This window comes from Globicephala melas, chromosome 20, assembly GCF_963455315.2.
Source record: "Globicephala melas chromosome 20, mGloMel1.2, whole genome shotgun sequence".
NCBI lineage: Eukaryota > Metazoa > Chordata > Mammalia > Artiodactyla > Delphinidae > Globicephala > Globicephala melas.
Genome location: NC_083333.1, coordinates 13,631,042 through 13,653,983, shown reverse-complemented (window position 1 = coordinate 13,653,983; position 22,942 = coordinate 13,631,042). Strand labels below are relative to the sequence as shown.

Here is a 22,942-nt window from a genome sequence, read left to right as displayed (position 1 = left end):
CCGGCAGTCCCGTGGGGATCTCTCTGCTCACTGCGGCAGCTGTGTCGTCTCACCTTTACACCCCATGGATGCGCGTCTGTCCTCCGTGGCTGCTGTGCCCGACCCTCTTTCTCCTTGGTTCCCGCTCTGTGCACGGCTTTGCCTCTGACCACCTTCTCTGCCTCCCTGCCCAGCCGGTGGTGCATGCCTCACTCCTTAAGCTATATCAGCTTCCTCACTACCGCCTCCCCTTCCAAACCTTCTCATCAGCTGTTGAGGCACCACTCTTCCATAGACAGAGTAGGACAGACTCTCCAGGGTCCCTTCTGGCCCCCAAACCTTGTCCTATGCTTCCCTTCCAAGGAAGGTTGGACCCAGGCTGGGGCGCTCAGCTCCGGGGTGAGATGGAGTTGGCCACACGTTTGCAGCCCTTGGAAGGTGTGTCCTGATACCCGGAAGCTGGTATTCAGCTCACCCACCAGGAGATGTTGGTAGTAAGAGGTCTTAGCAAGAGGATAGTTAATAGAGGGTAAAGGTACTGATTATACTTTTGGTCTAGGACGGTGGTATTCAATTCTTTAACACGAGGGCACCCTCTCTTCAAATGACTGCTTATGCAGATCCCCAGCAGTTAACACCAGGAGCTGTACACTGGTGGCCACTGGGAAAAATCAAGTGCAAAACTGCAGGGGGGTTTGGTGGTGGTTTTGTTTTCGTTTTTGCCCATAGCTTCATTTAAAATTTTTTGAGTTGGTTGCCAACCTCTAAAAATGAGCAGATTTCACATTAAAAATTCAGATTTCCAGCTTCTCTGGCAAAAATGAGTAGCTTTGGTGACACTGAGCCCGCTGTCCTGCCCGGCAGCAGTATGCTGACGATGAATGGCGGGCTTTCAGTTTGCTACAGTCCCTACCCATCACCAGCATGGAGAGCAGGGATGGAACCGTTGCCGATATTCGCATGATTCGTGATGTCTTTCTTACGGTTAGGAAATATGAAATAGACCCGGTGCCCATGTCTGTGAAAAGAGGGAAAGTGAGAGGGCTGCAGTTTTCAAGAAGACGTTAAAGAATCTCTTTCTGAAAGTGAATCTGTTGGTCTCCTAAAAACTAAGTTTTAAGGAATAGCGGTAGATTTAGAACAGGTGCTGTGTCTTTTTGTTTGTGTGTTTGTTTTTGCCTTGAAATCAGTGGTTCTCAGAGTGTGATGCCTGAACCTGCAGCAGCATCACTTGGGATCCTGTTAGAAACGCAGACTGTTGGGTGCTACCCACACCTGCTGATTCAGAGATGCGGAAGGTGGGGTCTGGCAGTCTGTGTTCTGATGGCCCTTCTGATGCAGCTGAAGGAGCGAAGGCTGAGAACCACTGCTCTGAGGCTCAGAGCACAGACAGGATGCCAGCACCCTCTGTTGTCCCTTTCCATCCTTTTAAGACCCAGAGGGGAGGAAAGGCGGGGATCCCTAGCCAAAGAGGAGTTGAGGTTCTCACCCGACACCACTCCAGGCAGACTTCTGTTCACGCTCTGAGGGCTGGAGAAGTACTTCTGGCTACGGGAGCTCAGCAAATTCCAGTTCGCTTTAGTCCAGTGCTTACATCTGTGGGTCCCGTCGGTGCAGCAGTGGTGGAGGAGCCCTGGTGTCTCTGACAGTCCTGGGGAGATAGATGGTCACCGGGCTCTCTTCCCAGGGGAGCCGCAGCGTGTGACCCTAGCAAACAAGGCCGGGGAATGCATCACATGGAGAGGGACCAGGTTGGCTGCTCAGGCTTATCAAAGATGACCAGGCATTCATGGGCTAGGAGTTCTTAGGTGAAAATAATTACCAGTTTTTAACATACTTAGAGGTGAGAGCCAATCACCTATGTACATTTCAGATCTGCCCTTGGTCACTCAGGCTGCTGTAATCATAGATGATCCCTTAGCTTCCGCCTACTTTCTCTCTGGCTAAAGGCTTTAATGACCTCAGTGGACAGTCTAGGTGAGCCAAGAGAGTACATTTCTTCCGAGTGTATTTACTTGAAGGGCCCTAGGCCCGTGAAAGGCTTGTTTCAGAGACCTCGACCAAGCCATTGATGACTTCCCCTGCCCCACCACGCCCCGGCCCATTTAGTTCATTTGTGATTTGGGGGCCCCCTGAGGGCATTTCGGTATGTAAGACCCCTCCCAGTAAAAACTAGATGAGCACGCGGGCTGTGCTTCTGCCTCTACCTTCTTGCCTCTCTCTCTTCCTGTCCTCTCGCCTTGGGGCCCCGGTGACCCTGGGAAAGTAAGAAACCCGCTTTCTTAGTGGGCTGACAGTGCTACTTGGAGACTGAAGGAACTCCACTGATTCAACACATGCTTGTTGGGTATGTTTTCTGTGTCTGGGGACAGATTTGGGTAGGACACTGTTCATGTTCTCAGGAAGCTCAGGTGAGCGGGGTGTGAGGACCACTCATCACTGGCCCCCGAACAAGAGCAGCTGTGGAGGTACCAGGGGGAGGGCAGGTGGGGCTGGTGGGGCAGGGGGCTGCATCTCCCAGGGAGACAGCAAGAAGTGAGGAGCCTGGCCCACCAGACAGAGCAAGATGGAGCCCCATCCCGGCTGGAGCATCGAACCCAGGCTGAGCCTTGATTCGTGGAGGAACTCGGGGATGGCCTGGGGTCAGGAGCAAAACCATCAGCCTTGGAGACGGAACACCGGGTTCAAACCAGTTCTGTCTTGCTGGTGGTAAGACCTTGGTTTATTCAATTATAAAATGAAAATGATTTGATTATAAAATGAATACTTCTCTCCCAGTGCTCTTGTAAAGGTCCAATAAGCTCCAACAGATACAAGTTACTGGCCCACAATAGACAGAAAGCACTTCAGCAAGGGAGAACCGCGGAAAAGGTTGGGACTAATGGTGAAGTACAGACAGTGGGAATCGGCTTCGGTGGGAAGAAGAAATCCTGTCCTTTGTCCTCGTGATTATCCGACCTCATTTTTAGGAGCTTGAAGTCAGGGGTGGGAGTGTTCTGCTGGGGTGTCCTTGCTGGGGGCAACGATTCAAATGAAGTCACACGCGGGCTGCTTTAGGAAGGTTGCCAGGCTTTGCGTTGGTTGGTCCACGGCTGTTGTGCACGGCCGTGTCTGTGTCTCGGTCTGGTTTGCAGGGGGTCACCAGCTTCCCAGCAGCCCCGGTGGACGTGGACGTTCTCTGGCCCCTTCTGCTGCTCCCCGAAACCCCAGTCTTGCCCACAGAGTGGCCTGATTCCAAGTCACATGCTGTTCCTCTTTCTCCGGTCTGTGTCAGGAAGGTCAGAAGGTGTCACTCTGAGAGGTTAGCCCGCAGGCCATGCAGCACAAGTGACTCAGCACTGGGGACCTCAGCTGATGAGTCTCCTAAAGGCTGCTCAGTGATTTAACGGAGATGGGACGGTATGGAGCACAGCTAATACTTACGGAGTTTCTTCCATCATTTCGGCCCTCGTATTTAGTCTTTGCAAGAATTTTGTGCAGTGGGTGGTGGTATTTCCATTTTTACATGTGGAAAAGAAAAAGAGGTTCAAAGCGGTGAAGTGACTTGCCTGAGATTATATGGCTGGTACGAGGTAGAACCTATACCTGAACTTCCTCTGCCCTGGCTGAAGGTGAGAAGCTGGGTTTGGAGACAAGCAAAGGGATGTCTGTGGGCATTCGAGTGGCTAGTGGGGCTTGCCTCTTCTGTTTCTAATCCCCGCCCACATCCCTACGCATCGTGCATACCTTATTTTGGGAGCCCCTTCTGCAGAGCAGAGGCTGTGGTTCCTCGAAGCCTCTGGAATCTTCCAGGCCCCCTTGTTGGAATGGAGCTTTGCATTTCAATGAGTGGAAAAAAAATAAGCAGAAGAGGATTTGCCAAAAGAGAAAATCAAGTGCGTTTATGACTCCTTTCTGTGTGCACAGATGTTTCCTCCCTGGGTCACCCCCGCCCCCCTTCGCGGGGGCTCTCTGGCCACAAACAGATGGGAAGTGGCTCATGGTTGAGCTGAGAGCCAGACTTACTGGCCAAGGTCGCCTTGCACGGAGCCTTGTGGGGGTCAGCCTGGGGAGGGGTCCTAAGTGGGGCTTGGTTTCTGCCATGCCAGCTGGCCAGAGCTACTCCTCCAGCCATGGTGGCAACATCAGCACCAAGGTTTAGGGCCAAAGAGTGAGGAGAAGAAGACTCTGCATTAGGACTGGGAGACTTGGTGTCCAACCAACCCCCGTCTGTCTCTGAGCCTCAGTTTCCCCATCTGTAAAATGGCAACATGGGATCAAGTGATCTCTACGGTCCCTTCCATCCCTAATTTTTGTGTCAGCACTGCATTGGTTAAGTTCTTTACTGTTGATCATTTTGTCTTAATTCAATTAGTTTTCCTAAAAATAAAGCCCCCCCCAGTCTCCCTGCCGTTTGAAAGATAATACAATGAACCTTAATCTGATAAACAGTGTTCATTTTAGGGGATGGCAAGTGAAATGGGATATGTCAAGGGGGATTTTATTAGCAAATATTATCTAAATATTTTACATAAGGCTATATTCATGTATTAGCTCCTAATGGAATCCAAGTTAAAGATTGTTTTAAAAGAATGCACTAAAATGAATATGCTCATTATAGAAAACTTGGAAAATACAGAAAAGCAAAAATAAGAAAAAATATTTAGCATGCTTGTCTTTTTTTTTTTTTCGGGGCACATTTGTCTACATAATTGGGATCATATGGTATATTTAGAATTGTCCATGCTGATTCAGGGGAAGGGCAGTGTTTACAAATACATTTATAAAATAAAGAAAAATTAAAATTTTCATTTTTAAAATTAAAAAAGAACTCAGAAATGTAAACGTGATAAAAGAAATACAATGACAACAGCCAGAGGAGTCCCACAGTACAAAGATAACTTCTGTTAACATTTTCGTGTGTTTCCTTCGTGCTTGGCCTGGGGCGGGGAGAGCATTATTTTCCATAGTTGAGATCATGCTGCGTACTCTCGTTTCTAAAACAGGAACCACTCTTAGAAGATGATATAAAAGAGCGTTTAGAAGATGTTATAAAGGAGGGTTTTGATGGCAGAAAGCATTGGCTACTGGGTGGTTGATTAGTCTTTCCTGTTTTGAGGGGGTGGGGGGAAGACTTGGTTCATTCAGTATGAGTTTTAAATACACAAAAAATCATCACTCAAGTTCTTTGGCAGAGAAAGTGGCCGCTATGATGTTCTGCATAGTGCAGCATTGCTCGCGTGGACAAAGGAAACAAAGACTTTTTGTTCGGTGACTCTCCCAGCACAGAATCCACAAAGCTTGAACAGTCCCTTCACGGTCGGCATGTTCTTGGACAGAAAAGGAAGCAAGAAGTTACAAGTGCGCCCCACACATGGCTGGAGGCTTCGTCTGTACTGGCCTTGGATGTTGCAGGAGAAACGCGTATCCTGGTTCTAGGATGGGAGGGGAGCAGCAGAGGAGGACCCAGGGAAACACTCGGCACCAGACCTCAACCCTAACCCTGACCCTAACCCCAGGCAGTACTGTTTGCTGGATGTCTGAGTTGGGGGAGTGCACTAAGCAATGCATTTATATGGTTACTTCCCCAGCATCATCTTCCTAGTTTTGGTTTCTCTCTCAGTGTCTGAACAGAAGTGCGTGGTCTCTTCACTTGCATGCCTACAAGAACCTTCCTGTTTCTTTCATGTCAAGTAGTAATATGACTTGGCTGGATATGTATGTCTTGGATGTCAACCTTTTTGGACAGAAACTCATGTTTGCAGCTCAGCCTGTTCATCGTTCAGCAGATGTTTATAGACACCCACAGGGATGAAGAAGATGATGGCCATGCCCCTGAAGCTTTGACCTCAGTGGCATTTGTCTTCTAGCGCTTTCAGATGGGCGATGCCCAGTGCTGATGAGCTGTGAGCAAAACAAAGTCCCCACCTCACAGAGCTTTTATTCTAGTGGGAAGTGCTCTCTAGCTGTTAGTAGGAGTAGAGGAAAAGTCTGAGGAAGGAGTGATTTCCTAGATAACTTTTCTCTTTGCCTGTTGGTGTGCATGATTTTTTATTATGTTTTATTATTTTTGTCATTAATTGTTGATTTTAGTGTATTTGATGTGGTCTTTTCTAATGGAATACTACTTAAACATACATTGATTCGTTATTTCATTGCTTTTTTTAGTTTGCAATTTGGGGAGACACTTTTTTTTTTTTTTTTTGCGGTATGCGGGCCTCTCACTGCTGTGGCCTCTCCCGTTGCGGAGCACAGGCTCCGGACGTGCAGGCTCAGCGGCCATGGCTCATGGGCCCAGCCGCTCCACGGCATGTGGGAACTTCCTAGACCGGGGCACGAACCCGTGTCCCCAGCATTGGCAGGTGGACTCTCAACCACTGCGCCACCAGGGAAGCCCTGGGGAGATATTTTTAAGTTTACTCTGTACTTTACTGATTTAACTTTTAATATTTTTATTTATCCACAACTGTTAATGTGGCTTTAAATGAGCAATTTTCATATAATACTGACCTTATCTATTTTCTTCTTTATATCAACCTTTCTCTTTTGCCTGTTTTTTTCCATTACGAATTTTCTGTTCCTCTAAGAGGTCACAACTTCTTACATTCCAGCAGTTTCCTGACATTTTAAATTATATTCTGAATTACTTTCTGAGATGTGCTCTTCCTTTGAGCCTTTAGGATGGTGTTTCCTCACTCATTTCCCATGTGTTCCGCCCCTCCCCCCCAGCTTTTCAAACTCATTCTTTTTTTTTTTTTTTTTTTTTTTTTTTGCGGTACGCGGGCCTCTCACTGTTGTGGCCTCTCCCGATGTGGAGCACAGCCTCCGGACGCACAGCCTCGGCGGCCATGGCTCACGGGCCCAGCCGCTCCGCGGCATGTGGGATCTTCCCAGACCGGGGCACGAACCTGTGTCCCCTGCATCGGCAGGCGGACTCTCAACCACTGTGCCACCAGGGAAGCCCCAAACTCATTCTTAACAAGGCAGGATCTACGTAGACACTGCATTATACGAGAAGAGTATAGGGCATCTGTCACTGGCTTTGGCACTCTGTGCACTTGGGGGAAGGTTGAGTCCTTTTCACATTTGCTCACCTGTAGATTCTCTTGTTTTCAAATCGACTGTCACCTGGTGCATTGTTCTTTTACTGCCTGGCTCGCTGATATTCCGAATGGGTGAAGTGCGTGAGAAATCACAGTTCTCCTGGCCCCATCCCCACTCACTGCTGTCAGGACATTCTCCAGACTTGACCTGTGGGGTCCGTACCTCTCTGAAGGACTAACACCCCTCCCCAGGCGCTGCACCCACCTGCACTGCCCGCTGGCTTGTTTTCCAGGCATCGCTGTGCAGAAGTGGGTGGTAGGGAGGGGGGGCAGATCTCAGGCTGCTTCTGAGCCACAGGGGCTGGCTGTTTAGTGCTCGGGTGGGTGCAGATCCTGTATCTCACATCAGGGTCTGAGAAGGGCGAAGGTGCCAAGTGCATCTCAAATTAGGCAAGGAGAGCAGTGAAGGTGTGAAATGCTGTTAACCCTTTCGCAATCAGTCTCCGTTTTGTAAAATTTTCTCTGTTTACTCCACTGGCCTTAAAGGTCCTGGAGCGTTTTTCCCTCAGATTCTGATTGTGCACTATTTTTGCTTTTTTTGTAGCGTGGTAAGTTTTATCTTTTCCTCTTAATGCCACTCGAACCGGGATTCGACAGAGGTGTCCACAGGGCTACCGCCCGGTGCCCCTTTCCACAGGAAGTCCCTCTGTACCCCTTTAACTGTCCTCTTGGTCCTCCCCGTGGTGATTCAGGCCCACACTGGGGACCTCATTCCTGCAGTTGTAGGTATGTGGTCAGTAACAAATTCAAGTTTGGTTTTCTGGGATTGAAAGAAGAACCTCGTAAACCATTGCCTGATGCTGCGTGATAGTTTTACACATAGCCTGAGACTGTTTCTCCAAGTGGGCTGAGTTTACGACTGGGGATATGTGAGATGATCTTAGAACACATGGAGATAACAGTTTTTAAGTTCCATTTATTTTCGTGTGTAATAGAAAAAAAAAAACCAATCAAATCCATGGTTTCATAGATATTACTGCTTAGGGCCAGGCTTAATTCAAGTTCCCTGTAAGTCAGTTAAAAAACAAGTAAATCATAGTGTGGCTGACGCATGACGGTGGGAAAGTTCTGAGAGCAGAACGTGAGCGACTGAGGTCTGGGCGACGCTGAGGAGGGGATCCCGTAGGTCTGCAACGGGGCCTGTAAGGAGGCTTTTGAAACCAGGTGCCATTTCTGATATGTCCACTTGATCTTGGGACTCTTTTATGATGGGGACACGTAGAAACCTTATGAGGGGCCTTGGCCCCCACCACATTGAGTGCAAGAAACTGGCTACCAGTCACTTCCCAGGGGCCATCGCTCGGCCTGGTGGGCCAGATCCGGCCACTACGTGCATACAGCCCCGTCCCTTTCTTGCTTTCTTCTGAATGGGCATCTCTCTGAATGTCTTCCCCTGCTTCCCTGCACCTCTTCACACTCCCCAGCCCCTTGTGCGCTTGGGTTCAGATTTCCACGCCCACCGTACTTCCATATTCCTTTCTGAGATTAGTGGGGGAACCTCCCCTCTGTAGTCAGTAAGGATTTCCTTCATTATCTCGTGTGGACACTTAACTATGTATTTCTTCTTACGATCCCATCCTCGTTTGCTTCCTGTGACTGATTCTCAGAACCCACCTCCGTTCATTCCCCATCACGTAGTCCCTGAGTATGACTGGTTTGGAGGGGAAACAGATTAAGACCTGGTTTGTTTGTTTGTTTGTTTGTTTGCCTTTAAAAGTACTGAGAGGGGCCCGGGGGGTGCTGCCTGCATGAATGGAGGGCATGGGGGTGGGATGGATTCACTCTCCTGCTAATTGAATGCACCCACCCCCTCCATAGGTTCCACTGTGCATCCTTTCTGCATGAACTCAGCATTGACCTCTAGGATTTCACCACCATCTCCGTGCAGATGCTCCAGCTCTATGTGTCGAGGGCCAGACTCACCCCAGTTGCCCAGTGATCACTTTGAACTTGGATGTGCAGACAACAGACTCCACCACATCCCCGCAAATGGCTCCCACCATAGCTGGAGCGCTGGGCAACGGGTTCTAGCTTCTCTCGTTCCCTTTGGAGTTGACTTTTACTTTCTCTCATTCCCCCCCCACACCGCGTCTCATTCCCCCCCCCCCCCCCCCCCCCCCCCGCGTCTCACCAGTTGCCAAGGCTTCTTCTGCTTCTTACTTAGTGTTCTTCTGCTCTGGTCAAGCCCTTTCTTTTCATCCCTGCTGTCGGGCAAATTCTGTATCTTCTGAGGAACTGCCCCTGCCTGTCCCAACTGAAAGGGCTCTGCCCTCAGGACTCTGAAAGCTTATTGTCTTCCTACTTAGCAGTCAGCATTCCTTGCAGACTCGTCTGTATGGGTATGGTTATCCCTTTTTTTTTTTTTACACTTGTGTTTATGCCTTATCTTCCAAATTTTAGAAGTCAAGTCATATATATAAGACTTGCCTGTATCTTCCACAGCATTCAGGAAAGCGGTCGTTAGTAACTTGATTCGTTGATTAGTTATTAGTTGCTGATTGATTGTGTAGCCAAGGGGCTGCGTATCAGGGGGTGGGGCTGCCTTTGAGACCCTGTACCCTGGAGACTGCACGGGCTGGTGAATAATTTTCCCCTTTATTCCTCTGAAGCATTTAGAAGAAGTGAGTCACCGCCATCCCCAGATGTTCTTTCTTAATTATCATTATAAGACAACGGAGGATGAGGTCCCACAGCAAACGTGGCCTATTTTTGGCTGACAGTTTTCAACTCAACTGAAACAAAGAATAATCAGTCGCAGGAGGGTTGGTTGCATCTGACTCCATTCAACTTGGGAAAATGAAGCTTAGTGGAGATGATTGCCTAGTCTTTTTGCTTTTGGATCATGGGTCTCCTGATGTCTTTTGTTTGTCCACGTGGCCCCATAGTTAGAAACATACCTGTTTTCAGAGACCAAAAAGGAGGTGAACGATTTGTGCTTTTCCCCAGCCAACTGTAATGATAGAGTACTATCAGTAAAGCAGAACGGAAGTGACTTGTGGATCAGAACACTAGGATAACCCCAAACAGTAAACCCATTGGAATGTATATGCGAGTCTTAACACGCCCAGAAATGTTAACTTGGGTGAATCCTAAAGAATAAAACCTCTGCAGTCCTGGTTTGTTTTGCTTTAGTTCAGGTCAGCGCAGATCAGCCTCCTGGATTGTAATGGCCCAGAAAGGCCCCTTGCCATTGGCTGGAGGCCTTACAGAGAACCACCATGATGGTGATTTCTGTGTTGCCTACAGCAGGGCATTATTGTCTTTGGTTGTATCTACTCGTCTGTGTGCTGCAGGGTCAGAGTGGTGTCAAGGCTGACCAGCCTGAAAACCGTCCCCTCTTTGCTGTTATTAAAAACAAGAAGTCATGGGCAGTGAAAGCTTCCATCGCCATTTTAATTCCACAAAACCAGAGGGCCTGAAGATGAGGGTCTTGGCAGTCTAGATGCAGATGAAGTGTTGTTCTCATCTTCTCCTGGGTGGGAGCCCATTTCCAGGAGCAGAGAAGGACCTTGCTGTGTATTCCAGGGCATGGCTGGTCCCACAGCTCAGGGTGTGAGTTTGCACCTGGCATCCCTTCCCGCACCAGGGAGAAGATAACCCAGCAGCCGCTGGAGGACTCTCGCCTCTGGATACGTACGGTGCTCACTTCTTCTCTTAGTGGCCGCTTTGGGACCATTTTACAACTGTGGATTTAAGCGTATATATAGATCTCTGTATAGACTACATTTTTTTTTAATGCATTCATCCAGTGCTGGACACTTGGGTTGTTTCTACCTTTTGCTTATCGTGAATGATGCTGCTATGAACAGGAGTGTACAAATATCTGTTTGAGTCCTTGCTTTTGATTTTCTTGGGTGTATACCCAGAAGTGGAATTGCTGGATCGTATGCTAATTCTGTGTTTAATTTTTGGAGGAATTGCCTTACTGTTTTTCATAGCATCTGCACCATTTTACTTTCCCATCAGCAGCGCAGAAGGGCTCCGGTTTTTCCACATCCTCGTCAATATCTGTTCTTTTCTGGTTTTTTTGATAGTAACCGTCCCCATAGGTGTGACGTATTGTCTCATTGTGGTTTGAATTTGCATTTCCCTAATGACTAGTGACACATGACATCTTTTCATGTGCTTATTGGCCATTTGTACATCTTCTTTGGAGAAATGTCCTTTGCCCATTTTAAAATTGGGTTGTTTGTTTTTGTTCTTGAGTCTAAACTTTTTTGTGTCCAGGGAAACAGCAGCACCTGCTCTTTCAGCCCCTGCTGTTAGTAACAGCATCAACAGTAGTAACTCGCATCACCCTTGCACTATACTAAGTGTTTACATGGATTGCTCTTTTCCCCTTTAATCCTCACAACAACCTTTTGGGAAAGATAATCTCCATTTTACCCTTGAAGAAACTGAAGCTTAGAGACCTTGCCCTACGTATCACAGTGGTGAACCAGCAAAGCCCTGACCCTGATCTGACTCTGTCCCTAAATGACAGTACTGATGGCCGGGCCCCCATCCAAGGAGCTGGCCTTGAAACCTTCCTAGGTAGACACTTCATCCATGCGTTTGAGAGAAGTGATAGTTTATAGGAAGCCACGCAGTCCTCAGGACCTCTGTTCCTCCAGGACACCATATTTACTTCGATGTGAAGAATCAGTTCCTAAAATCCCAAAGGTTTGCATCTGAAAGCAAACCCAGAAATGCAGGTTTAGCACTTCAAGTGCTAAACCTTTAGCTGCCCCGAAAAGCTTTCTAAGCGGAGGGATGGGATATATTCACCAAGGAGCCGGGTCCGTGCTGAAACTCATTTCCTTGGTGGAGGCAGTGTTGCGCTCAGGGTCCAGTCCTTTCTTCCCGTGAACCTGACAGTTTTGTGATCCCCAGCCTGTTTTCATCTGAGATGCCCGGCGTTGCCTCCTCTATTCCCGCTGTCTGTCCAGGTTTGGAGGTGACGGGGGCTGAGTGAAGGCAGGGGACCCTCACCTTGCCCTTTTGGGGGCAGCAGTTTTCCAGCCCTGGATGAGTCCAGCACAGTGGTTCTTTGGGGGAGCATTCTCCATCCTTTTTATGTTGGTTTTTATCTGGCCTTGGGTTCGCACAGCTGGGGCCGGAGCCGGGGCCAGAGCTGTGACTTCGGGATGGGAAAAAGTAGGTGGAACATTCCCCAGCAGGGCTTGGGCAGGCCCAGGGAGTCCCGCCTAAAATACAGTGGACAAAGGAGCTCTTGTCCACAGCCCTGGGGGTGGAAGGCATCTGGTCAGTGACACAGGCTTGGCCATTGTATGTCGTGACCTCAGCCAGCTTTTTTTAGCTGAGGAAGGAGAAAAAGGGAGCGTGCAAAAAAGAAAAAAAGAAAGAGAAAGAAAGGAAGAGAGAAAGAGAGAGAAAGGAAAGAAGAAAGAGGGAAAGAGAGGGAAAGAGAGAGAGAGAGACAGAAAGAAAGCCCCCAGATCCTTTGTATCTGGAAAGTCCAGAAGGCATCGTTGATTTCCCCACAGGAGCTGGGGCAGATTTGGAAGGAACTGTGCAATGTAGTGGGTTCTTTGTGAAAGAACAGCGATGAGAAAAGCCACAGAAACATCCTCCGGGGTGCCCAGAGCCCTGACCCTGGGGTAGCTGTTCGCCTGGGCCTCATTTCCCGCAGAGGGGCCCGTGGAGAGGAAGCTGGCAGGGGCCTGGCCAGCAGCCCGGGCACTGCAGACAGGACCCACGACTCTGAGTTAGCGGCCCCCAAAGAAGATGAGCCCTCCTCCAATGGTAAGAATCGTTCTGCTTACCTGCCAGCGTGTGTGCAGCTCTCCTTTCTCCGCAGGCTCCTGAGATGGCTTTAGCATTTTAAAGAGGCATTTCTGAGAACCCTCCGAGATACGGGCTCCCAACTGCTGAGCTTACAAAGTCTGGTGTGTCGGGGGCACCTTTCCCGGGCCCGAGGCAAGAGGAGGGGAGAAGATGCGGGCTGATGTTGGAGAAACCAGGAAGGGAGGGGGCAAAAGATTGAAAAGGGGATGTTTGTGGAGGGAAAGGGTCTTGGGTCCCCCTCGGTTACCTGGGGAAGCAGTTAAGTTCAGTGTGACGGAGAAGCAGAGTGGTGACGTGTGGATTTTCCTATGGTGGGGATTGGAGTCCAGATCTGCCTCTCCCAGTAACTTGTCCCACGTCCAAAGCTTGGCTTCTACCCACCCACCTACTTTCTACTCTACGGCCCAGTTCCAGATGGGACACTGGATGGTGAAAGCCCATTAAAGGACACAGTTCCCCAGAAGGTTGTTGAGTATCTCTGCCCAGTTAACCCAGTGTCTGCACTGGGGTTCCAGGCTGGGCTGGATGTTTCTGTCCAGTTCGGTGGTGGCAGCCGTGGCCACCCTAAAGATGATGGACGCTCTCTGGAGACTTAAGAGGAGAATAGCCTTATTTTGCCAACCGTCCTGCCTCTGGAAGTTAGCCTCCCCCCTTCTTTGGAAAGAGGAACCAAGAGGGGTCAGCTGAGACTTTAGTGACCTCTCTGTTGAGGTTCTGGACAGCTGAAGGAGGTCCAGTTTCTGTGGAAAGTCCCATCTATCTCTGCACAAAACCTTCCTCCAGGACATTCTATCCCACTGGCTGGGTCAAAATCAGCCTCTCTGATTGTGGCGTGGCTTCTGATCGAGGCCTGAACCTATACCAGGAGCAGAGATGGTACTCACCCTCCTGGAGCATCCTCTGACCAGCCAGGTGACCTAGTTCCCAGCTGGGCTTAAAGAGCCTAACGTGCATCTGAATTGCCCAGAGACCTTTCAGACGAAGAGCCCGGCTCTAGGGTGGGGCTTGGGGCCCTGCGTTTCAAACCAGCTTGCAGAGGATGCCTGGGCTGCCGGTGCAGGGACCACACTGGGATGGTGGCTATTGTAAAGGACCCAGACCAATCAATCTAGTGCTGACAGTTACAGCTGCCCACGAGCTGACTGCAGAGCACCGGGCAGGTCTGGCCCTGGCTGTGGATGGCGGCAGGGAGGTTTACGGGCAAGATGGGATTAGCAAGGAGGTGAACGCTGAGGGGCATTCGGGGAGCAGGGAGGAGCCCGGGAAAGCTCTGGGCAGAGGCTGAGGTGTAGGGGGTGCGGGCCGTTGGCGGGGTGCAGCGTGAGTGGTGAGCAGAGGCGCTGTGTGCCAGGAGGTCTGGAACTCTTCTTCCGGAGCCTGCCTTAGGTGCGGGGAGAATTCTAACTTCGGATACAGGGAATACCAGGACGCCAGGTGGATGTCTGGTTCTTGGCAAAATAGAGAGCAACCGTGTGTGGCTCTGGGAGTGACAGGGAAGGGGCGGACACGGGCCAGCAGGACAGAAGACCTCACCAGAACTCCCCATGGTGAGAGGCGGAGGCACTGAGCTCCAAGGTAGCGAGGCAGAAGCCCAGGTGTTTGGGGCCCAGGCAGCGTCCCAGGACCGCTTCTGAATCCCGTGTCTGCACTTGAATGTGCCTTTTTCCCTCCGACAAAAATGGCACGTCCTTAAGAGAGAGATACTAACATCCAGAATCATTGAGCATTAGGCTATACCTTTAAAACAAAAAATAAACGAACAAAAAACACAACCCTGGAGACCATCTGGTCCAACTTCCGTATTCTTGAGATGAGGAAATTCTGTACCAGCAGAGATGAAGTATGTTGCTCAAATTCTCACAGCAAGACAGCGGCAGCTCTTGAGTCCGTGTTCTCTGCCTGGTGCCCCAGAGCAGTGGTAGATCCGGAACCGCGATGGCCATGTCCTCAGCTGTCCCATTTGTCTAAGTTTTATAGGCACCAGGAGCTCAGGCTCCAGAAAGGGCAGCTGACTTGGGTTGGTCAGAATCGCACCCCTTCTGACTCATAGAAACAGCACCAGCCCCTCTTAGCCTTAATCTCCCTCCGGTGTTCATGGTTCAGAGCCAACTAGGGATCTCTGGGAACCAGCTCGCAGAGTCAGAAGTCTTTGATTGGAATCACGGGGAGCCCAGGCCGTTGGCACTGCAGAGTAACTGGAATGCGTCTCCATGGTGAGAAGACTGGCCGCCCCGGGTTTCTTGTGGTGCCTGCAGGCCTGCGAGTAGCATCCGTAAAGCTGGATCAGCTGGATCTCGGCCAGAGACTGGCCGTCAGAGACACCCATCTTTGTGCCCTAGCGAGCTCTAGTCTGCCTCCCTTTAAAACGGTACCCACTCCCCACGAGGAAGCCTGCTTTTAGTCCTGGAGCAGCTGTGGACAACAGCTGTGTCACCTGTCTTTGAAGTTCCTTTCTGGCGGGCAGGCTGCTTTCCATGAGGTACCCAAGCCTCTGACTTCCCCGGGCTAGCAACTTTCAACGCCCTACCTCACTTCTGAGCTTCTTAAATCCATTGCGAACAGAACAGAATGCTTGGGAAATTTGATTATGGGGTTTTCTTCAGAGTCATAACAACTTCTGTAAGTGCCAGGAATGGCATAGGCATTTGGGGGTTTTGCACCTTAATACTAAAGAAAGGCCAAGTTTCTTTTTCCCCTCCCAATACCAAGTGTTGGCAAAACTCTCTTATTCCCAGCCTTTTTCCTCTGCAAAGGGAAATTGGACCCGGAATCATCTAGAGGGGTCTTCACCCTACCAGGAGCTCCCTAGGGAGAGTGTTTCTGGTGAGTGAGTCTCAAAATGTCCTGCAAAAAGCGTCTTCTAGGGCAGGATAATTGATAATCATTATGGAGGTAAACTACTGTAGAAAATCTAGGATGCGTTTTTTTGTTGGTCTTTTTTTTCCTCTCCTAGGATGTATCTTGAGATCCTTTACAACTATGGACATGGTGAAACTTTACCCCAAGTCCTTCCTCTCACAAATAGGGACATTTCAGCCCTAAAGAGGCCAGAGCAGCGGCCTGGAGCAAAAGGGAGGAGAATTCAGTGTTCAGTCTCCCCACAGTGGTTTGAGGTCTAATGCCCACAATTTTTATAATAGTATCCTGGTTTGGGCATAAACTTAATGATCTACAATTTTTGTTAATCACTTCACTGCTGTCTTTCCCACCAATCCTGAGTCTGGCGTGAATGAAGCGGTATCTCTAGACCAAAAGAGTTTCAGACTGCTTCCTCTCTGGACCCCAAAAGAGTTTGGGGGAATCATGCAGGAAAAAAAAGGGTAATGTTTCATGACCGTTTATGTTCCTCGTCAGGAGGTTTCTGCCACCTCTTTATACAGAAGCTGCTTTTGCAAGTTTGCGCTGGTCATTTAAATGCCTCGAAATTTCCCTTGTGGAAGTTTTGGGTTCTGTTATGAAAGACGTGCCTCAGGTTGTGGAACCCCAGTGGTCTTTTTTATATAAATGTATTTAGTTAGTTTTGGCTGCATTGGATCTTCGTTGCTGCGCGCGGGCTTTCTCTAGTTGCGGCGAGCAGGGGCTACTCTTCGTTGCGGTGCGCGGGCTTCTCATTGCAGTGGCTTCTCGTTGCGGAGCACGGGCTCTAGGCACGTGGGCTTCAGTAGTTGTGGCACGCGGGCTCAGTAGTTGTAGCTCGTGGGCTCTAGAGCGCAGGCTCAGTAGTTGGGGCGCACAGGCTTAGTTGCTCCGCAGCATGTGGGATCTTCCCGGACCAGGGCTCGAACCCGCGTCCCCTGCATTGGCAGGCGGATTCTTAACCACTGTGCCACCAGGGAAGTCCGCACCCCAGTGTTTGAGGGCTGGCAGCCCTTGGTTTTATAGACGAGGAGACAGACATCCAGAGAGGCAAAGAGGACTGCGTAAATCACAGCTCGTTGCCTGGGAACACAGTCTCTTTAAGCCTAGACCCTTGTGCTTTCTGCCGACACTCCCGATGGAGGTAGGATGTCAGAACAGCCCCTGCTATTTTTATCTGCTAGGGGAGGGGTAGGAGGAAGGGAGCCAACATTCTCAACAGCCCATCAGGAAGCTGAGTCTGAATAAAAATGTCTTTGTTAATCACAAGTGAGCAGAATCTCTTGGGTTTTTCCTGCTCAGAAGCCAGGAGTTGGAACGGGCTGCTGGGAGCTCACTGCCTCTTCCTTTATAGCTTTGAAGCGTCAGGATCAGACACACCTGAGAAACAGGACAAAAGTTAGAGGCTTTCTCTGGGGTTCCCCAAGCCCCTCCAGACTCCAAGGTGGGGAAGCAGCTGTGGCTTCCCATCTTACTCCCGGAGCTGTTCTCTGTATTTCAGGAACATCCACGGGAACCCCTTTCCCCCCGTGGCCCTCAACACGGCCATGAGGCCTCTGAGTACCTGCTCCCAACCTCATAAACAGCAAGAGTGACTGTGATATTCAGTGGCATGTTTATGCTGTTTGGTCAATGTGGAGATTCTCCCGGGAGTTGCTGAAGAGAGCGCACCTCTCAGATCCCTGTCGTGCTGGATGGTGTCACCAGGAAAAGTACCCGCCATCCAGAGTTCCTCGTTCCTTGCATTGTCTCCTCTTAAACCCTGTTAATTGGCCCTTCTGTCTTATATCTGTATGACGGTGCAACAATAACAAAATCTCTTTCCTCCAGGGTTGGTGAAGTGGGGCCCATGCAGGAATGCGTGCCGGGCCCACGTAGAAACCACTTTCCACCCTCTACTGCTTGGCCCCCAGACACTTCAAGGCCATGAAGTGGCCTCTGAACCAGGAGGGTTCATTCATCCAACGCTTTCTTGTCATTCGCAGTATCACTTGCAAAGCTTTTCTTCCATCCTTGCCCCGCTGGAGACCCCGTGGTTTCCAGTTGAGCAAGTTTTCCTGCTAGGGTTGACTTCCTGTATCCCTGCATGGGCTACATTGTAATTGTGTTAATCAAAATTCCTGTTCACCAGATCACTCCCTTCCTTTTCACGGTCAGAAAATACAGAGTTTATTGTTCTGTGTCCTCTGCCTGTTCAGTCCTAAGAAACATGCCCAGTGAGTTGACTGGCCCCCAGGGAGGCACTGGGGGGCTTGCTGATGGATATTCAGAGTGGCCAGGACTCTCGCTGACTCTTCAGGAGCCAGACACGCCTGCAGTGCTCAAAGCAGTTCAGCCTCCAGGCCCAGGGCTGACGGCTTTGTAGGTGCCGGGAGAAAACCCCCATGGCACTGATGTCCACCTCTCGGAGTGGATACCAGTGGCAGCCAGGCTTCCTCTAGCAGCGTCATGGATGGAGGACAGTGCTGGAGCCAGTGGGGGGATTGCGAAAGGTCGCTGCTACAGGCAAGGAAAAGCAAGGCAGACGCCAATGGAGAACGGGGCTGGCGAGTCCAGGTGCGTCACCCTCTGGCCACTGGTAGATATCACCCTGGGAGCTTCTTGGGGATGGGGTGGGTACAGGTCTGGCGTGATCAAGCGGGGGAGTCCAGCCAGAGGGATGTGAAAGTTACCCCATCCATCCATCCATCCATCCATCCATCCATCCATCCATCCATCCATCCATCCATCCATTCATCTACCTACTCTGAGCAATGAGGCCTGAGGACACTTGGGTATCAGGTTTAGAAGAGTCCTGGGGGCTTTTGCATTTAAGTGATTAGAGCCTGGTTCGGAAATTTCCTTTAAAATGGACTCAAAGACACAACATTGTAAATCAACTATACTTCAGTAAAAAATTATTTTAAAAAAAAAGTAAATGTGGTGCAATAAAATAAAATAAAATGGACTCAGAGAAGCAGCCCTGCCAACCAGGTGATTTCAGTAAGAGGGGTGTGAGTATACTCATGGAGGGTTCTGGCAAAACCTCTGACGAGTCGGTCACATTTACTGAGAAACTCTGCACGTAGAGAAGTGGAAGGGAGAAAGACATCCTGCGGCTCTGTGGCTCCTGACTGGTAAAAGCTAGAGGTGAGCCTTATGGTTTGACCCCCTTTCACACGGGGTCCAACCAGAGTGGATCAAGGGAAGCAGAAAAGCTCAGACTCAGGCTGGGCAGCAGTGACAGTCTTCTCTGAGTGCTGAGCCCGGCTCTGGCTTTGAGGGCTTCCAAAGGCAAACAGAGGAACAAATGAGATCTTCTAGAAGCCCTGGGTTCCTGAGCTTTCCCTCATCCAGCAAAGTGCTTTGGGCCCACCCTGTCCGCCTTCATGGATTTCAGGGCTCAGGGCTCCCTGTGGAAGAAGGTTTGTGGTCTCCAGGGACCCTTCCCTTCTGCCGTGGTCCCTCTGGCTGGAAACCCGTCCTTCTCTAGAAAATAGAGGAGGGCAAATACCAGATGCCAGAGGATGGTAGCGAATTGCGCAGGTACCTGAAAGTCTTGGCAGGAGGGAGGAGAGGAAGAAGGGGACTTTCTTTATCAGGATGGGAAGGGAGAGTGGGATTCTGCTTCCTTTCTCTCGGTGTCCACAATTTTTTTCTCCTACCTCCTGATCTTTTCTAGTATTTTCTGGAATTTTTGATCTGGGTTTTTTTTTTTTTTTTTTTTTTTACACTATGTATTGAGAATAGTCATCCTTACACATGTTCTGTAACTAGGTTTACGATGATTATTTACACATTTTTTATAAGCTGCTTTCAGTGTTCAGCCCTGGTCCTTTTTACCTCGAGGCCTTCATTCTTCACCTGTAATTGTTTTAATCTTTCAGGCAGTTGGAGTACATCTTTCAAGCACTTGATTGGTAAATATCCTGAACCCTTGTCCGTAGAGCGGTGTATTTCGATCGATTTCACTCATGAAAGACAGCTGTGGCCACATAGAATGGGCTTAGCATTTTCTGCCTAGCGGTCCAGGGGTGTCTTTGGAAATGTGGTCACAGAAGAGCCAAGAGCAGCTTCATTTATGCTCCTTTATCAGAGACACCCTCCTCCCACTTAAAGGGTTGTAGGACTTTATCCTTTCTTTGCTGTGTAAATGTATTGTTAGAGGGTGTCAGCTTGTTGTTGGGCTTTTAAAACCCATTTTGCCTGGAGCAGTGCGGGACCTTCCTTTGTGTCTCTACGAGCTGAGGGAAGTTTTCTTCCCTGGGGCCCCCCCCAATCAACCTATGTTTATAGTTTCTTTTCTGCTACGGCTTTTGTTCTAGTTTCTTCTTCAGGAACACCTAGCATCTCTTCTGTCGATTCCGTTTTCATGTTTTCCCATTTCCTTTGCATTCTGGGAAAAAAATTCTTCAGTTTGTTTTGTACATAACTGACTTTTTTTTTCTTGCTACAATACTGATTTTATATTCTATTGCAACCAATGTGGATATTCCTTTTATCACTACCTTTTAAATTTCCCTACAGTTTTGAGCACATCCTGTCCTTTTTTTATATCATTTTTTTAAACCAGCTTGCCTTTTTTCCATTAGTTCGTTCTCTCGTTATGACTTTGGCGTTTGTATAATAGATGCTGTATCTTCCTGTCCTCTTTTGAGGTTGCTAAATGGTTTCCTGGAATTTTTCTTCTGGAGACCAGATGAGCTCATGAGTAGACGTTTGTGCTGCTCCTGAGGCGTCTGGATGCTGTTCCTCAATTTAATTTCTGCACTTCAAGAAACACTGTATTATCTTGTGTCCCCCACCTCCCTGTACTCAAAGTTGAACAGTCCGTTCAGTCAGTCCATGAAGAGCTGGGATTTGTTCACAGGTGGGGTACATGCATTGCTTGGACAGCCATTCTCTGTTTACTTGTTTGGGGAAATAGCCTCTCAAATCTGTTTGAAGCCCAGTTTCTATTACAATTCCCAGTTTCCATCCATGCATCCATCTATCCAGTATTCTGGGTACTGAGCTGAGACTAAGAACAAGATGGACATGGCCTTGCCTTCCTGAATCTTACACGCTGCTTCTCTGTTGTGTGGCCCCTCCTCCTCCCCCTCCTCTTCCTCTGCCTTGTGGCTGGGTCTCCAAATCTCTCACCCCTAGAAGAACATGAAGATGCTGTCAATGCCCATCCTCTTCCTACCAGCCTATGAAACTACTTGGGAGGACTACATTTCCCAGAATGCACTGTGCTGTTGTCATGGGTCCCCTCCTTCCTCCCCAGCTATTTTCTCTCAGTCACTCTCCATGGATAGAAAGGCTGCCAGAGCCACAGAGAACAATACTTTCACCTGTGAGACAGAGGAGAAGTGCTCAGTATTCTTGTGGACACAGACCCTGAGGCTGGCGGCATCGGTGTGGGAAGTGGGGCCCGGCTTCATGCCTTCTCTCTTACCCTGTAGCCAGAGATGATCTTTCCTTGGGTAGCTCTTCCCAGCTCTGTCTGGGAATCTCTCCACCCTGAACAGGTGTCCGCAGAAAGGTGTAGGGTGGACGTGACTCTCCAGTCTCCAGCCCCGCTGGGTCTTGGGCTTCTTTTTTTTTGCTCTTTTGTTTCTTTGTTTGTCTTAAGTTTATTTATTTTTGGCTGCGTTGAGTCTTCATTTTAGGCTTATCTCTAGTTGAGGCGAGCTGGGGCTACCCTTTGTTGAGGTACACGGGCTTCTCATTGTGGTGGCTTCTCTTGTTGTGAAGCACGGGCTCTAGGTGTGCGGGCTTCAGTAGTTGTGGCAGGTGGTCTCAGTAGTTGTGGCACACGGGCTTCAGTAGTTGTGGCTCGCGGGCTCTAGAGCACAGGCTCAGTAGTAGTGGCGCACGGGCTTAGTTGCTCCGCGGCATGTGGGATCTTCCCGGACCAGGGCTCGAACCCGTGTCCCCTGCATTGGCAGGCGGATTCTTAACCACTGCGCCACCAGGGAAGCCCCAGGTCTTGGGCTTCTTGGTGGCGCCCTTGCAACCCTGTCCCTATTGGCCTCCGGGTCGGGGACTGCTCAGCGCGCATCTGTAACAAACTGGTTCCCTGGGGCTGATGGCTCCCAGGCACACCTGGCCACGCCCTGGCTGCTCCCCGGTGTCCCAGCTGGCTGTGTCCTTGGGAAGGGAGAACTTGCTGGCGAGTTCTTTATGGAGATGCCTTCAGGCGCTGCCAGTCACGGCACCGGACTCATTAGCAGTCATTGCCATGGCAACGGGTCTGCCAGAAAGTGGCTCGTTAGGCTGACAACTTCAGCGCTGTTATATATAGATCTGGGTGTGGGGGAGGGGGGCTGTGAGGGCCGTGGCAATGCCTTTCTTTAGCGCTCCTATTGCTTCTGGGTTTGGGGTGTGAGAAGACGCGGAATGGGGGGACCTTAAAACCGTCCGATCCGGCTGCAAAATCAAGTGTCTGACGGCCCCCCATTACCACCGGCAAGTACCGTTTGCTCACACCTGCGGAAAGGTAAGAACCAGGTGCTTCCGGAAGTCTCCTAAGGGGCAAGGAGTCCTGGGTTGAACTTGAAGAAACTGGGGGGCGTCTGAGTGTGGGGTTCGTACTGCCTGGAGGCTACAGAGGCAAGATAAGATCTCTTAGAATAGTCTATCTGAAGGGTCTGGGCTACGGGACAGGAGTGTCTTCTTTATAAGTAAGGCAGCCAAACACTGTCTTTTTATACATTATTAATTTTCTGTTCCCAGTTTTGATCTCAGAAGTGATGTTTTCTCTCCATCCCTCCTTCTAAAGAAAGCTGCAGACCATCTCTTCTGAGTTCATTGAGCATGAGATTTAAGGGTACATGTTAAAAAGCAGCTTTCTAGGCTCAAGGTTGATTGTGGAGTCAGAGCCCCGGAATCTGCACTTTAACCCACATCGCTGGTGACGGACGGGGTGTCCCAGGGACCACACTTTGAGAAACACCACGGTAGGGGGATTTGTGTTTAATCTCTAGGTGACTTCCCTTTGTCTGCTCTTATTTTCCCCCTCCGAGGAGGGGATCAGTAGCCATCATTAAGAGGAAAATTTCTTTGGTTGTGTTGTTCTATGTAGGGAGACAAGGAAGTCAGCCCACAGACGGGGAACGTGACTGGTTGGACGTGGGTGGTGATATTTCTGCACGTCTCCTGGGAAGGCATATGCTCGTTTGGAGACCGTGAGACAGGCAGGAGAAGCAGACCTGAGTTGCCATCCTCCTTGCCCGGGTGCTGGGATGTCAGGTGGTCCAGGTGAAGATACAGAG

The 22,942-nt window shown here is 49.7% G+C and overlaps 1 protein-coding gene across 7 annotated transcripts in view; it reads left to right on the top strand.

The window, feature by feature from the left end:
• GAS7 (growth arrest specific 7) overlaps positions 1-22,942 on the top strand; it is a 200,447-nt gene that overhangs the window by 92,706 nt on the left and 84,799 nt on the right. Inside the window, exon 1 of one of the 7 annotated variants that reach the window (XM_060290877.1) lies at positions 12,400-12,806. The exons of 5 other annotated variants lie outside the window; for them this stretch is intronic. In XM_060290877.1, coding sequence (XP_060146860.1) covers positions 12,789-12,806 — 18 coding nt within the window. In that variant the 5' untranslated portion in view covers positions 12,400-12,788. Of the gene's footprint in view, positions 1-12,399; positions 12,807-22,006; positions 22,168-22,942 lie in introns of those variants that run through there. One more of the 7 variants, XM_060290878.1, reaches the window with a different exon arrangement.